Source organism: Bacillus rossius, chromosome 1 (assembly GCF_032445375.1).
Source record: "Bacillus rossius redtenbacheri isolate Brsri chromosome 1, Brsri_v3, whole genome shotgun sequence".
Classification (NCBI taxonomy): domain Eukaryota; kingdom Metazoa; phylum Arthropoda; class Insecta; order Phasmatodea; family Bacillidae; genus Bacillus; species Bacillus rossius.
In genome coordinates this window covers 250,511,324-250,537,557 of record NC_086330.1, presented here as the reverse complement: position 1 = coordinate 250,537,557, position 26,234 = coordinate 250,511,324, and the positions used below count along the sequence as shown (strand labels likewise).

Sequence of the window (26,234 nt, the reverse complement as noted above, 5' to 3'; positions counted from 1 at the left end):
CGACGAGATCCGAGTGCGCACGAGTCTCTCCGAAGAGCAAGCGTCATTAACGCGGCCTAGAAGATCGTGTTTGGTTGTTGACTGAATAGGTCACGCGTTCATTCGGTGCTTTCTTTTATGCTTAAGGGTTGAACGTGTTCGGGTTTCGGGTCTCCGAAAAAACATAATTTCATAAATATGGCCGATTATGTAATTCCAGTAAATTCCGAGTGCACGGTAGAGGATGGACTGACCGGGCAACAGTTATTCTCTGAATGCGGTGGTTTAACCTATAACGACTTCATCATTTTGCCCGGCTTCATCGACTTCGTGGCCGACGACGTAGATCTGACGTCGGCGCTGACAAAGCGGATTAGCCTGAAGGCGCCGCTGGTGTCTTCGCCGATGGACACTGTGACGGAGTCGGAAATGGCAATCGCGATGGCACTTTGCGGTGGTATCGGCATGATCCACCACAACTGCTCTGCGGAGTACCAGGCCAGCGAGGTTCATAAGGTGAAGAAGTACAAGCAGGGCTTCATCCGCGACCCGCTGGTGCTGAGCCCGGCTCACACCGTGGCCGACGTGTTTGCGGTGAAGAAGGAGCACGGCTTCTGTGGCATCCCGGTGACGGAAAACGGCAAGCTGGGCGGGCGCCTGCTCGGCATGGTAACGTCGCGCGACATCGACTTCATGGAGGAGTCGCGCGACGCGCAGACGCGGGCCGTGGCCGATGTGATGACGCGCTTAGAGGACCTGGTGACGGCACCGGCCGGCGTCACGCTGCAGCAGGCCAACAAGCTACTGGAGGAGTCCAAGAAGGGCAAGCTACCCATTGTGAACGAGCAGGGTGAGCTGGTGGCGCTGATCGCACGTACCGACCTCAAGAAGTCACGTGACTACCCTAATGCATCCAAGGATGACAACAAGCAGCTGCTGGTTGGTGCGGCGGTGGGCACACGTGAAGGCGACAAGGAGCGACTAAGCCTGCTGCACCAGGCAGGGGTCGACGTGGTCCTGATCGACTCCTCGCAGGGCAACTCGGTCTACCAGGTGGACATGATCCGCTACATAAAGCAGCGCTACCCTGACCTCGACGTGGTGGGTGGCAATGTGGTCACAGCAGCGCAGGCCAGGAACCTCATAGAGGCGGGCGTGGATGGGCTGCGGGTCGGCATGGGCAGCGGCTCCATCTGCATTACCCAGGAAGTGATGGCGGTGGGGCGCCCCCAGGGCACGGCCGTCTACAAGGTGGCAGAGTACGCACGGCACCATGGTGTGCCGGTCATTGCGGATGGTGGAATCCAGTCGGTGGGACACATCGTGAAGGCACTGGCACTGGGGGCATCCACGGCCATGATGGGGTCGCTGGTGGCAGGTACCTCGGAAGCCCCGGGAGACTACTTCTTCTCAGACGGGGTGCGACTGAAGAAGTATCGTGGTATGGGCAGCTTGGAGGCGATGTCGCGTCGAGATGCACAGGGCTCTGCCATGGACCGCTATTTCCACAGTGAGGTAGACAAGCTGAAGGTGGCCCAGGGCGTGAGTGGCTCCATTGTAGACAAGGGCTCTGTACTGCGCTTCTTGCCGTACCTGCAGAGTGGCCTGAGGCACGGCTGCCAGGACATAGGAGCGCGAAGCCTAACTGCACTGCGTGCCATGATGTACGCTGGTGAGCTGAGGTTCGAGAGACGGTCGCCCTCTGCACAGGCCGAGGGCAACGTACATGGCCTCTTTTCTTATGAGAAAAGGCTTTTTTGATTGTCACCCTTGCCGGCAGTCTAACTTGTCTGATTTTTGTTCTGTCCGCCATAATAACTGTTGAGAAATGTCCATTGTTTGCTGTGGTCTACTTGTAACTTTGTTAGGAATCCTTTGTATCAAGAGATTTATGTTAATACTTTAAATATTAGTTTAGGTAATTATTAATAATTGTGTAAGATAATGAGTGGTTCGATAGATTAGTTAAAAACTAGGTACTGTGAAATCATGTGGACTTTTGGTTAGGTCAGCTATGTTAAAAATACTTTGAAATCATCTGAATAGCTAGGATATGTCGGATACATTAAAAATACTATAAAATATTTATTTAGGTAAATTTAAATATTTAGATTGTACACAACCATCCAATTGAATATCACAGTATTTTTTATTATAATTTACCGATCATAATCAACTGTCCACACAATTTTAAAGTAGCCTATTTTAATTGTTGCTAACCTATTCTTAACACCATTCTCTTGATAACTGCAGTATTAGAAAGATAAACCTAACCACTTGCTTAAATGTTAAATTCCTGGTAAACTACTTGAAGTATCACAACATCCTCTTAGAGAATTAATGGATAACACATCTGAAAGTCAAAAGCATTTTGGGCCATTTTTATTTAATTGTTTTTTTCTTTCAGAAAAGAGGCTCTTTTTGTGAATTACCGAAAACAATTCACATGTCTACAAGCAACATGAATAGGTGAGATTAGTTAAACCTGTTCTGTGCCAATTAGTTAAAATTGTAAAATTATGTCTTGATTGTTCAACGTAAAAATTTACAAGATGCATAAACATGAAACTGTAAGCTAATTGTGTAGTTGAAAGGCTCGGGACTAGTGCATTTAATGATTTCATAACAATACAAATGATGTCACCAAGATGGCGTCGCTTACGTCATACCACCCCTACAAGTGTGGGAATATGGGGTTTTTTGGCGGGGAATTATAATACTATTTCTCACGTATTGTATTGTTTGAATATTATGTTTTGTTGGTATCGTAAACCACACTGTAATCCCCCTCCTCCTCCCTAGTCTGTTTTGCGATACCGAAATTTTAATATCAAAGATACTATTTCTGTACATGATATAAATTACATAGGTATCGTGAATTATTACAATGTGCCCTATCTGTTAGAGAACTTAATGATTCTGAAAAATAAAAGTTGTGAGAGACGGGAATTATAAAGAATTAAAACGAAGGTAAATATTTAGTTGGGCGGTATTTGCGGAAAAAAAAATGTTAAAAATCCGAAAATACTTTTATTCTATGCTCTTTAACTTCCTCTTTTCATTAAACCCGGCAGAGATAAGAAATTCCAAATACTTTAGGAGATATCGCCGGTCTTATTTTGCAATACAAGACCTGTGCAATCATTCGACCATCACATTTTTTTTTATTTTGCCGTGTGTTCGTGAATGCCTAATTAATTAAAATGGTCGATTAGGTCAGGTCAGTTACATTATAAATACTTTCATACTAAGCGGACATTAAAAATAATGTGAATTAATTTTAATGGTTGTTTAGTTTTAAAGTATTTATAATATAACTGACCTGACGAAACAAACCGGGACAAAGGATGAACAGTAGGAACTCACATAATTTTTTTTTACTTATTACTTGCGCAACAATATCCAAATAACAAATAAAACATTAAAATTTGAAATGTTAAAAACTCACCTAAGTTAGAGGCGGGTACAATTCCTTTGCCATTAGTATAAAATGATGTAGTCGTTCCCCTACGTCGCAAAAAAAAAAAAATTCATACTCGTAAACAATAACTGTATGAATGCACAGGTATTGTGATGGAAATTAAAAAATTCGTTATCTCATAAAGTATTTGGAATTTCTTATCTCCACCGGGTTTAATGAAAAGAGGAAGTTAAAGAGCATATAATAAAAGTATTTTCGGATATTCAACAATTTTTTTTCGCAAATACCGCCCAACTACATATTTACCAAAACGAGTATCGCAAAATACACCAGAACGAGTGGGACTGTAGACTTCTCCTCTATACCAATAAAATATTTTCTGTAAAAGTCTTACTTTCATTGCATTAATCACTAGTATCCAAAATAGGTACATTAGACGGAGTGAGTCTGTAGTCAATGTCATAATACTGAGAAAATATTTTCTGTGTAATTCTTACATTCCATAATTTATTTACTGGTATCACAAGATAGACAAGACTGGGTGGGACTGTAGTCTACTTCTCGATACTTAGAAAATATTTCATTACCAAACAATCAATGTCTGTAGATGTTATAAATTTCTGTGGTATCGTGAAATATAACAGCTTGCCCTATTTATGATAAAACTTCATGATACTGCAAATTAAAAATTGCGGGAGCCATGAATTATATAGATTTAAAAATGGTATCACAAAATACACTGGACCTAGTGGGACTGTAGTCTTTCACGATACTGCAATTATTTTTCCTAAAAAACTCTTTGAAATAATTTTTCCTCGATTTAGCACATACAATAGACTGGGTGGGACTGTATTCTACTTCTTTATAATTGCAATTTTTTTTAATGATTACTTTCAACAATTTAATTACCAGTACCTATCGCATTTTCGACTATACTGTGTGGGACTCTATTTTACTTCACGATACCCATGAAATATTACCTCAAAACATCTTATTTCTAATTAATGAATACCGGTATCGCAAAGTACACTCCAGTTTACTTCATGATATCATAAAGTTTTTTCTTATAATATTATTACATTCCATACTATATTTACTGGTATCTCAAATTATAATACACCGGGTGGGACTATATTCTGCTTGACGATACAGTGAAAATTTTATTGTAAAAGGTCTCTCTTTCACCACATTAAATACCAGTATCCCTAAAGAACCTAGTTTGAAATTAAATCTACTTTATGATTACCTAAACCAATGTTTTACTTAAATTTAATATGCAACTGACACTTAACACATAACATGACATACACATAAAACTACAAATCGCAAAAACTTCATATCCATTCAACCCCACTTACCTTTCTTGATTTTACTGCAGTGATTCTATACTATCAATTTTTCTCTTACAGTTGCATCATTCACTCCAAATCAATTGCAGTTTTTCTATTTCATTTTTCTATCTCGTGAAATGCTAGCTGTAGTTCGTCCATGTACTAACACTATCTCAATCCACACATTATTTCTGTCCACTGCACCTTTATAACAATCTGTTACAAATTAACACACCTTGTTCTTCACTAGATAAAAGTACACACATTTGCACACATATTCACTACAATTTTTATAACATTCTTAATACCTATTGCATAGACCTACTTTTTTATTTACTCTTTACTATTTTTATTTTATTATTACTAAGGACAAGATTATATGGTGAATTGCGATAAAACCAAAATAACACCAAAAAGTATGTCAACACACCATATAACACTGAAATGGAAGATAATACACCATATAGCACCAAAATGCTACAAAAATAATGAAATTAATTAGTACATTTACTCAAAACTCAATTCAGATTATAAAAACATATATATAAATTCAATGAATGTTAAATAGTTAGCATGGAGTTAGTACCAAAATATTTATAGCCTACTAAATAGAGTGGAAAAATTTGTGTTTTTTTTTATACCTATTGCTACTGTTATTGGTTACTAATTTTTACATAATGACATTGGTACATTTTTGGAAAAAAGTTTTTTGTTATATAACTTAATTTTTTACCTTTGTCACAAAATTCCTTCAGTCACCTACAAAGTACTCTCCATTAGATGCAATGCACTTGTCAAGTCTTTTTTCCCACCTTTTGAAGCACCTCTGGAACTCTTAACATTGATATCCTCCAGTGTCCTTTGCGAAGCTGTTTTTACCGCCTCCACATCATCATTTTCCTTCATTCTCGGAAACAGGAAGAAGTCGCACGGGGCTAGGTGTGGCAAATACAGAGCGTAGGGAACGACAGACCACCCTGAGAGGCCAAATAGCGGTTCACTCATAAGGCCGTGTGTGTGGGGGTGGTGTCATGATGAATAAACCAGTCACCTGATTGCCAAAGTTCCGGGCATTTCCCCCGCACATCCTTTCATAAACGTCTTGTAACTTCCAAATATAAGTTCTGGTTAACAGTCTGGCCAGGGGGAATAAATTCCCGGTGAACAATTCCATGAACATCAAAAATCTCAATGATCATCGTTTTAACATTCAACCTCACTTTGCTTTTTTTTCTGGGGGAGTTGGGAGTCTTCCACTGGCTATGTGCTTGCATGGTTTCTGGGTCATACCTGTAACACCAACTCTCATCACCTGTAATGACTTTGGTCAAAAAGTTTGGATTACTTTCAATCTCTTTTTTTACAAGTCCTGTCTCAAATTCAATTGAATTTTTTTTTTTGATCCTGTTTGAGAAGGCACAGAACAAATTTAGCGGCAACACGTCTCATTGGCAGATCCTCAGTCAATATCCGCTGGCACGAACTCCAGCTCACTCCTGTCTCTTCTGAAATTTCGTCGATTATGAAATGACGATCCTTGTTGATTTTTTGGCAGATATTTCCAACATGTTCATCATTTCCAGATGAAGAGCACCCAGAATGAGCATGGTCTTCAACACTCATCTCACCACGTTTAAAACACCCAAACCACTTGAAAACTTGTATGCGACTAATAGCATCCTTCTTGAAAACCTGTTGAATCATTTGATAATCTTCCGTCGCCGATTTTTCGAGCAGGAAACAAAATTTCAAACACTCTCTTTGTTCTTTTAAGTCTGCCATAACGACTTCGCAGGCGGAAAACGAGACCAGTAAGAGAAAACCAATACTACAAACAAACGTTAACCTATAAACTGACGTCTGGGCAGCTGTTCAGTGAAGGTATCTGGTAACCCCATCTAGCGGGAGAACTCACTACTACTATGTCTATGAATAGCAGCGTGCTCTCAGTCCAGTTTTTTTTGTATCCCCCTTTGTATACATATTGTTTCCAATAGTTTGATATGCTAATTACAAATTATATTATTGTAAAAGTGCATCATGTATCAGTCAAAATGACACTGTTTTGATAGTACGGTAAGTATCATTGAACAAGTAAGTGTTGTATTTGCTGAAAAATGATGCTATCTTTATGAATAAACAGAGTTGAAAAAAAAAATAAAAACAATAACACCAAACCTTCTGTTTTAAAAACTAAATTGGTCTATAGGTAAAACAAAAAATCTTATCTCTACTTATTACGTCATTCCTCGTACCTCATCTGCACCAAAACACAAACAAAAGAACACACAAACATCAAAACACTTACTCCGGTACTACCAACACTCACTTCCACACTCTGTTCCAAGAATATAATCCAACCTCTTTGGCCTACTAAAAATACATCTTTTCCCCTTTGTTATTTTCAACAAATTGGAATCTGGTATCGTAAAATGCACTTGAACCAAAGGCTCTTTCTAAATATAAATTCTAAAAATTATATTTTTGAGTAGGTAACAATAATATTACTTTGCTCTCCCTCAAAGATGTTTTTTCCAACTCCGGCTTAATTCAAAGAAAATAAAATGGTGGGGTGAACTGTGAGAACGGGGAACTGTGGGGTGAAAATCATAAAAAATGAATATAAATAGAAAAATTCTGAAATTGTTGTAACTAAAACCATTCATGTGTTGTAACTAAACCATTCATGTGTTGTAAAAGAGCTGAAAGGAGTCTGAAAAATAAGGTATATTAGTTGCTTTGCTAAAGCTACTGTAGTAGGTAGGTTTGACCACCACAATCGCTCAGAAGGCAAGATGACTGAAATATTTTATAAAGTTGATTATTTAATTTTCTCTTAAAACTAATTTTTTTAAATCCATTTTGTACAGATTTGATTTTATTGAAGCATTACATACAAAGTAACTGATTGATTAAATTTTTTGCTGTAAATATTGTCGACAAATATTGTTCTAATTGGGTTTGTTATATGCAACATAATTAATTATGGAGTGGACCTTTATTCATTAATATATATTTGTAAAAACTTTGAAGATAACAAATCAATTTTTATAATTTTCTTTATATGGTTTCATAGTTATGATTTTACTCTGCACTAGTATTACAAACATTACTTTCAGTTTAATTTCCAAGCAGCGTGACATCTCACGGCACAGATCTGAGGCACAAGCTTGTTGTTTGGACAAGAAATAATTTAAAAAAGAGATTGGGTGCATGATTTAGGTCTGATTTGTTTGCAGCAACTGTAATTCACTTATGGCGTGTACTTAGCTTGCATCCATAACTTGTGTATTCACTATCTGAAATGATTATGAATCCAGCTGCTCTTCATCGTCCCCATCCAGTGTCTAGGTCCGCTTTGCAAATATACTTAAAAAAAATTATATTTTATTTTGTAAATCATATGAAACTACGATAAAACACTTTCCCAGAGACATCTAAAAAATATGAGTTTCTTACCGTTAAAATTGCAATACTATTTGACCACTGCCTAAGAAGCCAGGTGTTGTAGTTAATTATATGCTATGAAGGTACTAAGTACATATTTTTGTTTTATTTCTTTTGATAGTGGTTTTAGAGGTGTTTGATAAAATTAATCAAGTATTGCCATTGGTTAGCGGCTATAAGTAAACGTAACATGATCAAAGTTTATATTTCAAATGTGTTGACCATGTTGCAACAAACAGCATGTGCCAATACCAGGAACTTGTAATTAGGAATTACTCTTTCTAAGATAGGAGTGAATGCTAGTCAGGGAACACTCTGGGTACATTCTGTGTGAGCCATATGGCACATCTCGTGGTCTGGCAGACCTGCATTTTTTATGTTGAAACGTTGCTTTTTTTTATGGTGTAAAACCCATTCCTGCACATACATATATAATTGGTTTCATAGGTCTAAAGACTGATTTGATCATGGCTTTACTGTGTTGTTGGTGCTGGATTGTATGAATGGAAGGAACATGTGTGAAGTACGTATGCTGAAGCATACATTGGGCTATGAAGCCAGTCTGAAACTAGAGCAAGCAGTTGTGTTGTATGATAGCCAGTGGAACATATCAAGCTTAGTTTTTCATGTTTATATTTTTAGTTTGATTGTTAATTTTGCAAACATTTATACAATAATTTATTCACTTACAGCTAGCCAATTTGTGTTTTAAAAAAAGTAATTAACTTTGATTATGGGCTGTCTGCAAGGTTACACATCCCATGTATTTTTCTTAATTAATCATACAAATTAAATTGTTATGGTTATTAGCAAGCTATTTTTTGTAGGAAATATATCCTATATATTTATTTACTTTCATCAATGACTTAATGATCGCATAACGCTGTGAGATAACGCCTACCTGCAGAATGCCAGCGTGTGCCAACCAGGAGACAGGCCGGCACTCCGCAGGTAGCCGCACTGGCTGTTTTACACACAGTTTAAGAAGTGCATTTGCATTTTTCACATAAAGATGGTGTTTGAAGTTAAAGAAGAGCTTTTATTTTTATTTTATTTGTGAGATTTTTATCATTCTTTTACTTTTATAATTTGAATAATTAACTTTGTAAATTAAGTAAATATTCAATTTATCATTGAAAATCAATTTTGATTACTTGTGTTGTTATAATTCATTAAAGATTATTGTATGAGACGATTCACACGCAATGTAGTTTTTCAAGAGGTTCTTCATAAAAAAATTGGTTAGTATGTAAAGTCGGTTTACGGACGATAGTTTAACGTGTCAATGTCATAACAAAACATTGATGAAATGATTGCATACTTTTATAAATAAAATTGAATCATCACTATTTTGTATGGATACAAAGAAGGAGTGAAATGAAATCTACAATTTAATTGATAAATTTACTTTTATTTGCACTCATTAATTCAAATATGTTTATTTAACGAAGAGATTATTTTAACTATAACTTTTATACATGTTTGCTATTTAACTTCTTCCAATCTGTGTTATTCTGTTAAGGATAGGACGATGATAAAAAAAGTAGGAAACAAATGGGAGTGTTTCAAGGATGATGTGAAGGAAAATGGCTTACCCAACACCAAGATGCAGTCAAAAATAATATATTTGCGCCAAAGACTCTGTAGCAATGCTAGGAGGAACGGGTTAGCAAAGATCAATTAAAATGTTACATTGAAATGCATGAAAACAGAACTACGCCACGGACTCTGTCGCAATGCTAGGAGGTACAGGTTAGCAAAGAGCAATATAAAATGAGCGTAACGGGTCACAGTGATACGGGACAATGTGCGTAACAGGACACTTTTTCATGCGTGCAGCCGGCGTTCATTGATTTATTAGACGTCACGTCAAAAACAATTTTTTTGTCAAATAATATATATATATATATATATATATATAATGTATGTATGTGTATATATAATTTTCATTTGCAAAATATTAAAATAAATTGAAATAAAAATAAATATTTTGTGTATATTAATATTTTTGTTATATTCATCATTTTTCAACAGGCGCCTTACAACTAACTAGTTTTAAATATTGACGTGACAACGTCTAATAAATCGATGAACGCCGGCTGCGCGCATGATAGTGTCCCGTAACGCACATTGTACCACTACGTGTGTGTCCCGTTACGCTCATTGTACGCATGCGCCGTATCTCTCTTCCATTTAAGTGGAACAACAATCGATTTGACTTTTCAATCATGTTTTCGTCGTTTGAATTATTAATATTATATAATTTAACGATCGTCCACCAATTTTCAGCACAATCGGTACGATTATTTAAAAGTAATGTTGAATTTTCAATATGTTTTTAACGAATAATGGTGTTCTACAGTTACACATAATAATTCAAATTACACCCGGGATCTTTTGCACAATGTTTTAAAAAATATTGTAACTCATTATAAATAATTTTGGTGTATTTGGGATGTGTATTTGTTATAAAACCGTATTATAAAAACAAAATAATATTATTCCCGTATGGTGCTGCTATCTACGCGACGAACGCGAACTGAACAAATCGTGCTCTCTGTTAGCTGCCGTGGGAACCAGGCACTCGTTAATACATATTTTCCTTTGTTTATCGCAATGAGTGTTATTATTAATGAATTATAAATAAAATTTTGTGCCCGGGGCCACAATTGCATATAATTTTGAGCACTGAAAAACATAAAAGCATAAAATATTCTCAACAAATTTTAATCTGTGGTTTTGATTGCTTATTACAACAACAATGTCGGCAATAAAGGTTAATTATTCTTGCATTTTAAAAATCTGATTAATAGTATAATTTCAAGTATTTATTCTTTTATTATTAAAAAAAAGTAGCATCTGTCGGTGAGTACAGTAATAATAGGTTATGTTACAATTGACTAAAAAATTATGGTGATTCATATAATTGATGATAGATATTTGATTACAGTTTATTTATATGAAAACTTGTTCATAAACATATTTAAACTTTATAGCTAAATGCCAGTTTTTAAAATCAATTACAAGTTATCTACACGTGAACTGTTTCGTCGACTGTTTATAAAGTTAAGAGAAAAAAATGTGGTTTTCATTGCTTATTACAACAACAATTTCAGCAATAAAGGTTAATTATTCTTGCATTTTAAAAATCTGATTACGAGTATAATTTCAAGTATTTATTCTTTTATTATTAAAATAAAAATGATTCAATTTTATTCATAAAAGTATGCAATCATTTCATCAATGTTTTGTTATAACGTTGTCACGTTAAACTATTGTCTGTAAACCAACTTTACAGACAACCAATTTTTTTTATTTTAGGACCAAAGAATTTCTGTAGACTTCCTGTTATGCCAGGGAGTAAGCTGAAGTAGTCTCATCTTGATGCATGATTTTTTTCGGTAGGTACGTGACTTTTTATGATGTATTATAATTCACTTTTTATTATTATAGTTGCATTTACATTTGTGTTTCTTTCCTGGGAGCAACTGATGGGAAATTTTAATAGGAGGACAACTATCTTGACTTGCACTTATGGTGTTCAGTGTTCTGATCAACAAGCCTTACATGTTCCGCCTATGATGTATGAGCTGTCTCACCAGTAACCCACCCTAGAAGCCACTAGTTTCTTATTTTCTTTCAGTGGCAGATCCAGAATCTCAATAAGAGCTTGTGTTCAGAAACTAATTTTTATATTCGGAATTATTTCCAGAAAAAAAAATTTGATCCGGTATATGTTGCCATCAGAATACCCTCGAGTCCCCATTGCATCCACCAGCAGTTTCTTATCTTGCCTTACTTACCTAAAGTTATCTCAAAACAAATTAGCACACATTATTTTAAAGATGGTAGAAGAATTTTTTGTCATGCAATTGAAACAACTAATCATAATTCAAAATAAAGATGTTAAAACAGTTAATAGATCGGCAAGTGTTGTGTTTAGCAGAAGTGTTTGCATTTATATTTTCAGGGTGTTTGTGTACTGTAATTACATTCTACAAATTTTATAACAAATTTACATCACTACACAAATATGTTGGAGAGGTTACAAGAAGTTGTGAGACAACCTCATAAATTTATAATATAATGGAATGGAACTTTTCTTATAATTTAAACTAATAACTTAGCCTAGTTGTGTTACAAACCACGTGAAAATCTCTAAGTCTCCATTTGTTTAGCAAATTACTAAATGTAGTGACCATTATCAAAATGTTACTTAACAAAGTATTATTATTATTATTATAAGTTGTAATATTGATATCACAGGTGATATCGATATAACAGGTGCCTCTTGGCATCACTCAAGTGTTCATGAAAATGATTAATGCCACATTTTTGGATCGAACCCACGCCTATGCGTCGTGCTAGCAATCATAGCCTCTGAGGGCCCTTTTACTTTACAATCATTAAGTGTTTTAATCATCACATCCAAGCAATAAATATATGGCAATCACAATATCAAACATACAGTGTAATTCAGAAATACATCACAATCATTTTATAAAAGTTACCTTTTTGTCTTTGGTTTTTCGAGTTTTAGCTATAAGTTTTTTCTCGAATATAAATTAGGGAAAGAGATAAGAAAACTAAACTTTTCAACAATATCATACAAGAATAAAAATCTAAGTATAACAGGTAATGTCAGTGGGTTTGTTTTATATAAATTCACAGTGCTCCTTAAGCTTATTGAAAATTTATAGACTCAATCTTCAAATCAAGAGGAAGCTTACTATCTACACGAGATTCGTAAAACAACCCTCATCCCCCTTTCCCAACTCTTGACCCTTTCAGTGCCAATTAAAATTCATGTTTCTCCCCTGTGGCCTTCACTGGTTTAACTCTTTAATAAAAAATTACATTTTTGTGTCTTATATTTGGAGCTTGAAAATAATTTAGATATCAGTTTATTTGATTATTAAAAAAATTTTACACCCATGTGAAGCGAGGTATTACACCTAGTGATTAAATAAAATTATAAAAAAAAAAAATTAAAATTTATTTCATTCAAGTTAAAACTAATCTGGATACAAACAACACTAGGTTTCTCGGGTACCCATTAAAATAGGGTAGATGAACTGTCAACGGTAAGTTGTTTGTTGGGAATGCTTGCTTGAATAATATGCTTCATGAACACTGAACACTGGTCCGATAAAAAAATATTCTTGTTGCTAATTCAAATAATTTTTAACGTATTTTAAACTATACTTGAACGTGTTTGTGTGGGTACCATTGTATATACTCTTTTCTTTGATTAATGTATTTTGGTACGTAATCATTGTCTGATTGCATGGCATTGTAGGACAGTGCCACAGAAATCTGTTTCCTGGTTAGAAACGTCATATATTAAATTGAACTGTGAAATATTGTACTTAATGTGTATATGCACGGCTAGTACAAGGCCGTTCTGTTTGAGCCATGTGTGTAGTGGAACCAGTTGGTTATGTAAGTGTTGTTGGCCTTCAACATGTTTTTTTGGAAGCCATGATTTTTTATTTTTTTTATTTTGGGTACCAGTGTTATAGGTAAAAACATCGTAAAACATGGTTGACCCTGGGGCGGGGGGGGGGGGGGGGGGAGTTCAATTTTGTGTTGGTAATTCTTTAGTTTGAATCCAAATTTCTGTTTCATTAGTTTTTACAAGGTGTTGGAATTTGTTTTATACTTTTTTATTTTTAGTATTTTGTATGATGGGTTTTTGTTTAATAAATGTGTATAATTGATAAAATCATGATCAATTTTATTCAAAGACACTCTCTTGGTTTTATTAATGCAGTGCATGTTGGCAAAAAGTAACAAATGTTTTGGAATTGTGTATTAATTGCTGTTATGTCTCTCATTTGGTTTTTGTTAGTGATGGGGTTGGCTGTTGTGTTATATTCATTCCAGCTCTGCACCTCATCCTATCAGTGAAAAATACATTCAATGTTTAAGCTTATCCCTAAAAAAAAAACACATAAATTTGCTGCAAATTGCATGATTCAGGTGTTGTATTGGTATTGCATCATGTAATCTTACAAAGCAAAACTTTCACAAAAGCTATAAAATGTGCACAGTTGCTGAAGCGCTTCCTTTATACTTAGTGATTATTGCTCTGTGCATTTATTTCTGTGCAGTTGCAAACTTGCTCAGCAGTTGTTCATTCATTTAGAAGTGGCATTTCTTGTGGCCAAATAATTATCTATCTTTAAGAGTTTTTGGCACTCACGTCTTAAGTTTTGTTACGTTGCCTACTTTGTTTCAACCCCCTAGTTTTAAAAACTGAAAAAAAAATCACATCTTAGCAGCTAGAAATAATTTAGTATGTGCTTTGTTATAAGAATACACAATAATAATACAATATCTGTTAAGTTTCATAGAAAGGATAAATTCACAAATGTTAATAAAATGAAAAAATATCTAAAATAAATCAAAAAATATTTTTTCTTCTGGTAAAAAACTAATGGTTACATGTTCCAGCAAGTATGATAGTCACAGTTTTTTTTTTTTTTTTCAGTATAGCTTATTATGATATTTTTTCTTCCTATGGAATTGACATTTTGTGATTTCTGGGGCGGAAAGCTCACTGCCCTCTCTTGCAACAAGGTACACACATCATACTGTTAGTTATTCCCCCCTTCCCCCAGTCCTTCCATCCAGGATACACCCTATTGCCTTGCTGTCCTGCATTGCCATCACTGTGTGAATGTTACAATACCATGTGACATATATGCTTCTGCATCTGGCAACCAGTTCTAATACTGTCTGTGCCAAACATTGTGATGGTTAGCTGGTTCTTGGAACTGCTCTGCTGAAGAACCTGAAATTCCAGTGGCAGTGGCTGCATACTAACAATCACAAAAATGTTGACTTTTGATTGCCTACTAAATTTATTGCATTAGCTAAACTAAATATCTATTAGTGTTTGCAATAGTACATTAATATACAATGAGAATTGTTAATGTTACCACTGATAAACTCACTTTTAAAATTAAAATTCTGATGGTCATTATTAAATAAACTTGCTTTTACACATTCTTCCCATTTAAATGCAATGAAAATTTTTCGTAACTAAATTTTAACTAGTTAAGTACTCTCTTAAAAAGAGTGCATCTTAACCCAATAACAAACATGTAAGGACTGTTACAATAGAACTATTTAATGTGATAAGCTTCAGTTAACCACAGTTTAGATGCAAGCTACGTGCATTGGACAGAATTGCACGAACATCAGGTGTTGCATGCGATGGATGTGCAGTTTGGTAACATTCCACAAAAAAAAAAAAAAAAACATGAATAGTTATCTGTTCCTTGGTGTTACTACCGAGTGAACTTAGGGTTCTTCTAACGTACAGACTGAGAGACCTAGTCCCTTGCATAGAGTAATTTAACATCTTGCATGGATCTTCTGGTTGTAGTACAAATTCATAAAATGTTACGATATAATATATGTATACACACAAGAACAGGATGAGTCTGAATTTGACCCACAAACTTCTGCTGCAGTTGAAAACATAATACAACGTATGGTCTAAAGTGCTTCACAGACTGGGATACACCTTTGAAGTTGCAGCTGAACCAGTCATTGTTTTTGAAAATAATAAAATATTTATGATGAAATGCCAAGAGTGTGGGTAATATCTTATTGAACAAAGTTCTACAAACATTTGAAGTATTGTTGCTGAAGTAAAATTGCTTAGTTTAAATAATTTACGTTAACAACCTTATTTCTCTTAAATTATTTTTGTAACACAGATTAATAATGTGGTTTTTAAATGCTGATTAATAATATAAACGTCAAATGTAACGAAAAATATTGCCTTGTAATACCCCACTGTTTTAGAGTAAAACTAGTATAAAATTTATAAAGAATTACTTCGACGTTCCTGACAACACTCAGTTTGAAACAGCTGCCTGAAATCAGGAGCACTGACTGTTTAGTAATGTACATGCTAATGAAGGTATTTCGAAGAAAAAATTGAACTAATAATTAATCTAAAACAGCTGCAGCTGTAACTAAAAGCACATGAACGTAATATTGAACAAACCACATGTGTCATCAAAGACTGCAAGAGAAAAAATTTGGTCGTCACACCTTTATTTGTGAGGAAATATCTTTTCATGAAACATAACTTATTAATTAAAGGATGTTTTATGTTGGATAACACAGTTCACAAAATTTATCACGTATAGTAAGAGGAATGCATTCCAATTCTGGAAATCGCTACGCCACAAGACACAGCTGTTGGAAACAGGGTGTTCTATTTACCGCTAGAACATGTACATTTATCATAGCCTTGATGGGTACTCGGTAGTTATGTATGGGCGGTAGTAAAACGTGCTTCTGCACTTCCATATTTGAAATGCACTGTTCAGATTTTAAGTGTTAAATTTTATTAACTGTGGTACCTAAAGTAAAATATATTTAATTAATTAGTTCTGTTTTAAGATCAATGGTGTGATCACATTTTTTCACATGTGGTGTTTGATGACGTGTGGTTTGTTCAGCATTATGTTAATGTGCTTTTTGTTATAGCTGCAGCAGTTTTAGTTTAATTATTAGTTCAATTTTTTCATTGGCATGTACATTACTTAACAGTCAGTGCCCCGGATTTCAGGCAGCTCTTTTGAATTGAGTGTTGTCAGTTTTGCGCATGTGCCAGGCGTCAAAGTAATTTGTTCTAAATTTTACTATCTTTTCTGGTAATTTGATATTTAGATTAATAATTAGCCTTTAAAAACCACAATATTCCTCTACATCACAAATAGTTTATGAGAAAAATGTTGTTAACATCAATTATTTCAATTAATTAATTTTACTTCAGCAACAATATTTCAAATGTTACAGAACTATGTTTCACTTTTGACCATTTGTCGTATTTATGTTTTAAACTGCAACCAAAGTTTTTCGGCTGAATTAACTTTTCCTGTGTGTGAGAGAGTGTGTTTGTGTGTGGGTATATAAGGTTGTCTGTGGGTTTGTTTTTTATACAAACATACAGTCTACTCTGGGCTTAGTAAAATTTAGCAAACTTGACCTTCAAAACAACAGATTACTGTCTAAATTTAAAAAAAAACCAACCCCATTTTTGATTACTTAAAGCATAATTTTGGAGCTTCTTGATAAAATTTTGCATACTTGTCATTCAAAATAGAGGAAGAATTACTGTTTACATCTGATTCCAAAAAAAATAACTACCCAGCTCTATTTCCCAACCATTAATCCTTTCAGTGCCAGGACTCCTATCATGTTTATTCCCTGTGGCCACCATAGTTTTTAATTTTGTAACTAAAATTACATATTTTTATCTTGTGTATGAAGTTTTAAATTAACTTTGATAAATTTTTTTATAATGATTCTACCACTTTAAGTAAAAAATTTCATCGACTAGCGTGAAGCTGAGAACCACAGCTAGAAAGCTTAGTCATGCAAGGTCCTATCTTTTGTCACCTTTGTTACACGGGTGGATCATGCTTTGAATTTTTTTTAAAAAAGTATTGGTGGACACAATGTAGGGATAGGGGGGATATATCCTCCAGAAGTTATCAAAACATTTGTTAAATACCAGTGAAGGCAGTATGTTATATTGGGTGATGCAAGGTGAGCTGGTACAATACCTGCAATTTCAACTATGTGAGATTATTTATATTCCATACTTCTACTAAGCATGGAACAGTAGCAAACGGCAACAAATGAGATTGAACTTCATGCTTACGAAAAATGAATTAAATTGATATTTTAAAAAACACGAAGTTATACCACTCTCATATTTGTACTTGAAATAATTTTTTTACGTATTTAAATGTGAACAAAATTGGGTACCACCGCAGTCAAATAGTCAGTTTCTGTTACACGGAATAGCATAAATGAAAGAGCTGAGCATTGATGCGATGATCCTTATGGGTACGGAGCCACGTGATTTCTATTGTAGATGCTTCGTGAGATCCATTTCCGTTTAGTTGATTCGTCTCGGTTTCTGTAACATTGTAGAACGGGCCTAAGCAAAAACTTTTACTAAAGCACTGCCGGGATTTAAAATAATAATCCAATTACTATACTTATAATGTATTCGCAAAACTTACTTAAATTCAAATCAAGCTACTGTACAGTAAAAGTATTGTTCTCATGAATTACGTGATAGTTGTTAGCATCTAAATATCTGGTGTCCAAATGTTGCCACCCTTTGTTGCAGCTAGGAACATACTGCATGACATTTGTGCATCCTTACACTTCCAAAATAGTGCAAATGTGTCAGTAACATGCAGTATTTTAGGGTTACCAGATGAGTAGCACATGAAAGAGGACATGTACAAATAAAAACCTTTGTGTGATGGTGTTTTGTTTAATTTATTATTTAGCTCAAATATGAAAACGATTAGAAGTAATCAGAAGTACACAAGGCATGGGAATTTTCTTTCTCTTTCTCTGGCTTATTTTCTGTACAATGTATTTCTTATGGGCCTATGGCTTGATGACTTGCTTTTTATAAAGATTCGGCCATGTTCGGATGTGTCCGCCACTCGAAGCTTATGACTTTTGTCTTCAATTTTTCTTTTCTTCCTAACCTAATTAAAACTTAGTGTATTTGTTTTGAAGGGGTCTGGATTAGGGAAGACTGTAGGTGCGTCCCAGGCTGAAGTCTTTATGCCTAGTCATGCTGGGTTTCAGCCATGCATAAAGGGTAGCATGCATCGTATGCTTTGTTTGGGGACTGGCCAACCATGGCAGCAATTGATACCATGACTTAACTCTTCTATCTTAAACTCTAGACTATAACCAGTTTAGTTGGACCCACATACAACCTGCATAGACACAGGGGAAATCTTTGGGCTCATTCATACTGGGTTCAATAGTGCAAGCATTATGCAAATAGGTCCAGTGCAGGACAAGAAGAATGTTCCAGGAGGAAGGGATAGAAAGTCTCAACAATGCTGGGGTCAGGAGCTTGGACCTTGCGGTCGCAATGGTGTTGGTACACGTCTGGGTATACGCCCCTATCGGCAGGTGACAGTATTCGTAGCATTTCAGGTTGCCAGTCAGCCCGTGCGCTTAAGACTAGGAAAGAAGATGTTGAATGCATACAAGAAAACAACTGTGTTAAGTTAATTACCGGTACCTTAAGTAATTGTGAGCTGGCACATCTGATCTCACTCCAGAAGGGATAGAGCAATAGGTCGCTTGTCTCCTGACGCCAGTAGAAGGCTGTTGGCAGTTACTGATATTATCCAATCTATCATTAACAAAACCCTAGCCCCAGCATCTACGCTTCAGAAGCTACAAAATAATTAAGTGCCTCGACTGGGCTGTATATGAGGATGTCTGTAACAATGTGAATAAGTCTGTTTTGTATCTGCTGCAGTTTCAAGAGGTACATCTTGGCTTCAATAGTCCACACTGGGGCTGTGTGTGAAATTACTGATTGTATGAGGGCTTCGTATAGTAGCAGTCCATTCTGTACTGTACTGTCGATGCACCAGCTCATTACTGGGTAGTGTGTTAATATTCTGCAGTGCACCTGTCCCCCCTTTGAGTCTATGTGGTGCCACCATTGAAGTTTACAATCCATTTGGACACCGAGGTAATTCGCAACATCCTTGGGGGAATGTGGTCTCAGAAAAGGGTTAGTTGTGACCTGTGATTTACTGGTGGCTGGGGCGGATTCAAGGGTGAAAAGTGGGAAAATTCCTCCCCCTATGAGCCGAACAGGGTTCAAAAATATCCGATATTATAAATATCAGATATTTATGATATATATCAGATATATGTCAAGTTTGATATATATCAATTTTGTATGAAAGCCATATTATCTTATTGTATTATTTATGAATACTATTTGCATAGGGGAGACCCGGGCAAGTTGGACACACCGGGCAAGAGGGATTTCATTTATTTCTCAGGTATTCCGCTAGATAGCAGCACTAGTATTTTTTTGTAAAAAGATATTGTCCTGCTGTATTGACCAGCAGAGTTGTTGCCATCATGGCTGTGTTTGCATAAGACTGGGACGAGTTTAAATTATATCAAGGTAAATGTTTTTATTTTTCATGTATCAAAATTCTTTTCTATTTGACGCAGTGTTATACTACATATTTTAAAGATATTGAGTAAAATACCTTTGTTATTAAACTTCCAAATGCTTGTTGTCGCAATAGTCCCGTTTGCATTGTTTTTATTAGTGAAATTTTTTGTTCCCGAGTGACCCTACTGGGCAAGATGAAAAATCAAAAGTTAAGGTAGATCAACTCCTGTCATATTGGACTTTTTAACTGTTTAATGTGAAGGCACAATTTAGGTACCGTAAAATGGGTTGAATAGGGACAATTTTTTTAATTTTAGTTAAATAATTTCTTAATCACTGAAGAATGTTGTATGATTATATTTTTATTTAGTAGTTATTTTTATTAGCTTTCTATAGCATAATAATTTTTTTTTGTATTTTCTGTTCATGTTTTACATAAATTAATTTTTTTTTGCCTGTCCCTATTCACCCTAGAGGTGGGGTTAATAGGGACACCTGAGATTTTTCAATATGTCCCCCTTTTTAATCATAGAATGGTTAATAGGGACATATGTTTGGCGTTTTAAATGCATGTAAAATGTTTTTAAAAAGGTTAAATCACTTCCATTAGTAGTTTTATTCGAAATTTGTCTATATAATATTTAAAAAGGAATCTTAAAAATGAATTTCAAAAATTGCACAAAAAAAAGTTCATACTTATAAGCTCCATGATGCTGTTATGCAAGTCTCGGAAGATAGTCTACATCCAGAATATAATGTTACCTACATTAAGAAACACACTGTATTTACCGGTAGGCCCTACCACAAATTAATAATATGTGGAAACACTAGGTTTATTTGCTGGTTTACTTGAAGGTATGCCTACCCCTCCTAATTTCAGGTGGGTTTAACACTTGCAAAATCTGTTTTTTTGCTGAACTCATATTCATCTGTGACATTGGGGAATGTGTAAATTGAAGCTATCTTGTTAGATTGCCTTAGAAATGATCCAACAAACTTGTCTGCTCCCTCTTCATCTAGACACACTTGCAAAACCTTTTCAACACTATTTTCATACTGAAATTTTACCCTCACCCAGTCCCCTTCTTTGATTTGAACAACTTCCTCATTTTCTTCGTTATTGACATTATCAAATTACACATCACTATCCTCTGATTCCAAGTCAGCAAGAGAAACACTCTGACCTGGTGGAACTCAGACGCGTTTTCTTGCTTCTGTTTGCTTCAGGTTCTTCATTACCACAGCGCATCTCCTTTAAAAACTGTGAGAGGTTGTCGTTCACTGTTTTTTTCATTCTCCTGTCCTTCATTTGGTTGATCAGCAGGAAATGCAGGAAGTCCTTCAAGGGCCCATTCTCTTTTCAATGGGAACAAGCCCACATTTTCAAAACCTGAAGATATGTCCTTGCTAAGTTGGTCATTTACTTTCATTTTTTCCAATGTCTGTTTTAGAAGACAAGGATAATACTGTTTGTCAAATGACTTGCTGCTCTTCTTGGTTTTGAGCTTCCATTTTTCTAAAACCAACCTCCAGTGAAAAAAATGAGATGTCATTTTCAACACATATCTTGACTACAGCTGGTGACAAATGTGAGCTCAAGTTATCCCCAATTAGGACCTTTCTTCCATTGAATCTTCTGCAATATGGGACAACAATCTTTTGTATCCAATTGAGGAAGCAATGGCCATCTATTCGCCAGACTTGCTCCTATTGTACTGTGCCCCTTCCGGACCCCCTTGTATCCAGAGATCATATATGTAAATAGACTTGTAAATTATATAGGGGGGAAGAATCTTTCCTGATGCAGTAGCAGCAAACAGTATTGATACCCCAGATTTGCTCTCATTTAAAACTCTCGCTGGATATTTGCCTCCCCTCCTGAAGATAAGCTTTCGGCAACCTGAATCATCTGACAAGCATGTTTTGTCGTTATTTATTATGAGATGAGCTGGAATGTCTTTCAGTGTAATTGTGACTTGGTCAAAATAATTATTTATAACCCCAGGGCTCACACTTGCTCGGCTTCTTTTGATATTTTGGCACATTCTTTGTGAGAGTACCTCTTTGTTCCTTTACAAAAAGCTCAGAGCCCAATCATGACCTGGAAGGTTGTCTCTAAATTTTGGAATATTCTTTCCCTCTCGATCCAGATAAAACTTTACAAAGCAACTGGTATCAAAAGAACTTAGTGGATACCCCCAATCCGAACATTTTACAATTGCTTCGACAAAATCTTTTTCCATACCTGAAGGTAAGGCTGTCTGGCCACCTTTTCTTCGAATCTGTATATTTGGCTTTCCACAGTACCGTTGAAGGGCAGACTTTGATAAATCATGAGCCTTAGCAGCTGCCCGTACTGACATGCCTTCCTTTACTGCCAAAACTGCACGTGTCACTTGTTCATGGTCAATCGGTGGATGTTTGTTTGAAGTGGGTTAACTCTTGTACGTCCGACCCATTGTTGCAGGTTAATTTTCTAACCTAGAATAACAGTGCAAAAAGAAATAAAATTTGTACAATTAAGCAATTAATTTTTTTTAAATTTTTTTTTTACTACTACCTACAAGCTTATTTAACCTTATAAAACTAAACATATTCCATTCCAGCTTTGAAGTGTTATAATTTAACACTGCCCCCATTCACCCCTCTGTAAGCACAAAAAATGCAAGTTTTTCTAATAATTGATGTAAAATTTATTAATATGTCACAACAATTAAGGTGTAAATATTTAAATATACTTACGAAACATCAATAAAACTATAATGTATTCATCAAAAAGATTTTCTAAACCACCTGCTCAAATTAACAAACAGTTGTCAATTTAAACAAATGGCTACAATAAACAACAGCTGATTCTCATGTTGCCAAACTAAACATAAATAATTATCTAACAGTTTTGTCTACATAGTTGGTAAGACTTAAAGATTCACAGATAATAAACAAAAAAAGTGTTGTTTAAATTAAAAATTACAGCTGTAGGTACATTAAATGTTTGAAATCTTTTGTCCCTTTTCACCCCTTAGACCCTATTCACCCCATTTTACGGTACCTATGTATAACTTTCAAAGATTTATCGATATTTTTAACAATGTAGTATAACTCTGCCGATACATATTAATATTAATAGTTTGTTTATATAGGTAATTAAACATAAATAGTTTGTAGGCCCTAAATGTGAACCCTTTTTTATACTGATGTGGCTATATTCAAATTAAAACTATCTTGCACAGCATTGTTTACCTATTCAAAACTTTATATTCTTACAGATGGTATACACGTATAAAAGTGTCGTCACCTAGGTGACTAGCCCCTGAATGTTTTTATTTGGCCGACTACTCAGTGTTCGGTAGAGGGGGGTTCGGGCCGTGTGGCCAAGGGACTTAGTCACCAGAATAACAATTGATACACTCGAAGACAGTTTCCAGATTCTTTATATACGGTAAATCGAACCCTTTACAGGGGGCTGCCGCGTTTCCGCCTGTGACTGTTTCTGTAGGGCGAAGCCCGGTTCCGCGCACTTATACTGTATTGGAAAAATACGTGACGTCCCGATCGTTACGAGCATTACCCACGCCGCTAAGACTTGAGCTCGCTATGACTCGCGCAATCAGCTGACTGTCTGACCGGACAACAAAATGTCCGGGAGGGCCCGTAAATTACTGTACGCGCAATGGCGAATATCCAGTCCACAAAAGTAATCCGCGACTCGTAAACCTCCAGAGAAACACGCACGCGAGAAGAACGACAAACTGCAAACCGCGACTGAATGACGATGTGACACACTCGCCTGAATGACAATACGACTGTAGGAAGTGAAATTCCTTCTCCTCGGCAAGGCCTGAATTACAGCCCGTTCCGCTCTCACCGTCTTGGAGCGATGCGCAGTTACGTCCGATGTCTCCCGCGCCCAGCTGCCGACTGCCCCTTCCCCGCCTCGCGCGACAGAGTGCCCGCGTCCCTCCCCTCTCCGCGAGCCCGCGGAACACGCTCATTGGTCACAGGTGGAAGCCATGGCCTTGGCGCCCGGTGAACAAGCAAGAACTTATACATAACACTTCAAATAATAAAATAAACTATTTATAGTAAAGAATGTTAAAGAATATTTACAATAATTAGTCACATCCGGTTCTTATGTATTTACATTAAATTTCCACTGGCGCGCGAAGCTCTCTTCCCTACCCTGCCCTAGCCGCACAGCACTATCGTTGCACACGCAACACAGGGCAGAAGAAGGCGTTGGCGTGGCATAACAGGCTGTGAGAGCTGGGTCGACGTCAAATGCCCCCCTCCCACGAGACCGTCATGCTCGCCAACGTCTCTCATTTATTCACACGTCACTGCACTGGGGAGTGTGGAGAACAAACGTGCCCCCTCATTAGGGAGAGGTGTGTGTTGTTTCCACACGACGTAGGGTAGCCAGTGCTGTATGCTAAACTGGGGTGCCGTGTCCCTTTGCTGTGCCACCGACATTTGGTAGCACTCGTAATCCCCCAAGTATGCGGGGGCCCTTGGTGTTCGTGTGGGGCGTGAACCCGTCATCGGCTCTGCTCCAGCTGGTGGGGAAGGGTTGGCCTTGGGGGTGGATGTGAAAATTTCGCCAGCCTCCTGGCTCGGGGAGGCAGGAACCTCCCGCTGTATGGGTGTTGCTGGCTCCTCCATTTCTAATTTCTGTATCTCCTCCCAGTGTTCCCCCTCGTTTGACCAGCTCATCCGCCTCGCATTCCGTCTCCTTCGCCGTGGGTAGCGTGTCTCCTCCGTCTCCTCCCCCTCAGAGGTAGGTTCCATAATTGTCATAGAGAATGTGGAGTCTGTCAGACTCATTTCCATTGGCCAGCGTGGGGCCCATGTCTCCTCTCTCACCTTCTCTTCCTCAGAGTCCGGTTCTGTAACTGTCATAGTGAATGTTGAGTCTGCTAGGCTCATGTCCAAAGGCCAGAGTGGGGCCCATGTCTTCCCCTCTGTGTCGTCCCCCTCCGAGACTGGTGCGGTGACGGCCCCGGGGGACTTCGAGTCTGTCCACGCAGCGTCTATGCTCTCGCCCGTCGTGCTCTCGTCAGTTTCGTCCTGCTCCCCCACGTCAGTGCCTTGTCCATGTCCCCCGTCCTGGTGTGGGGGCGTGTCCCTCTGTGTCACGCCGGTACGGTCAGACTGCGTACGTGTCTGCATGATGGGGTGCGGCGTGATTGCACCACGCCAGGTTCCCGCAGGTTGGGGGTGCCCGATTGGAGTGGTAGGAAAAGTGGTCTGTCCCGCCCCTGTGCTTGGTGCTCGGGGCAGTGGTGCCTCCCTGGCGACCATACGCAGGTCATCCTGGTGTATTTTCACCGGTCGGCCACTTTGTGTCTGGACCAGGTAGGACATGGGCCCCGCCTGGTGGATGACCCGTCGAGGTCCCTGCCATTTGGGGGCCAGTCCGGCATGAAATTTTTTGGCCTTGGAGGACAGTGGGTGTTGGCGAACGTACACCAGGTCCCCTGGACATAGCATGTTCGGGGGCCTGCTAGACTGCGGCATGTGTTGCTGCAGATACCTCTCCTGGTTTGCCCTAGCCTGCTCCCTGATAACTTTCAGCTTCTCCCGAAGCTCCTCTCCCCACTCCCCTTCTGTTGCTGCTGAGGCCACCCAGCACTCTCCCGGGAGGGCCAGGTTCTGCCCCTGCACCAGCTCCGTGGGAGAGTACCCAGTGACAGCACTGGTTCGCCATCGTAGACAGTATAGTAAGTTCGGGATGTGTATGTCCCATTTGCTGTGGTTGTCACCCAACCGGAGGCGAAGCTGTGCTTTGATTTCCTGATTTCGCCTCTCGGTCGGGTTCGCCCTGGGGTAATATGTGGGGGTTGTGTGGTGCTTCACACCCCACTTCCCACACGCCGCCTTCCACCTGTGGCCTCGAAACTGACATCCATTGTCACTGAGCAGTACCTCCGGATACCCAAAATGAGGAAACACTTCCCCCTCCAGCAAGGACACCAAGGTGCCGGACTTCACATTCGAGGTGGGGTAGGCCTCTACCCATCTGGTAAACAAGTCTGTCACCACTACTAAAAAGGTTTCCCTCTGG

General features: G+C 37.4%; 2 protein-coding genes across 2 annotated transcripts in view; both read left to right on the top strand.

Annotated features, from left to right (window-relative positions):
• The window catches only part of LOC134527466 (gamma-aminobutyric acid type B receptor subunit 1), a 262,732-nt gene that overhangs the window by 209,496 nt on the left and 27,002 nt on the right, over positions 1-26,234 (top strand). The gene's annotated exons all lie outside the window — the stretch shown is intronic.
• Positions 8-19,447, top strand: LOC134527463 (inosine-5'-monophosphate dehydrogenase 1). The gene has a single exon (XM_063360159.1). The coding sequence runs from the start codon at positions 178-180 to the stop codon at positions 1,738-1,740; it is 1,563 nt and encodes a 520-aa protein (XP_063216229.1). The 5' UTR covers positions 8-177; the 3' UTR covers positions 1,741-19,447.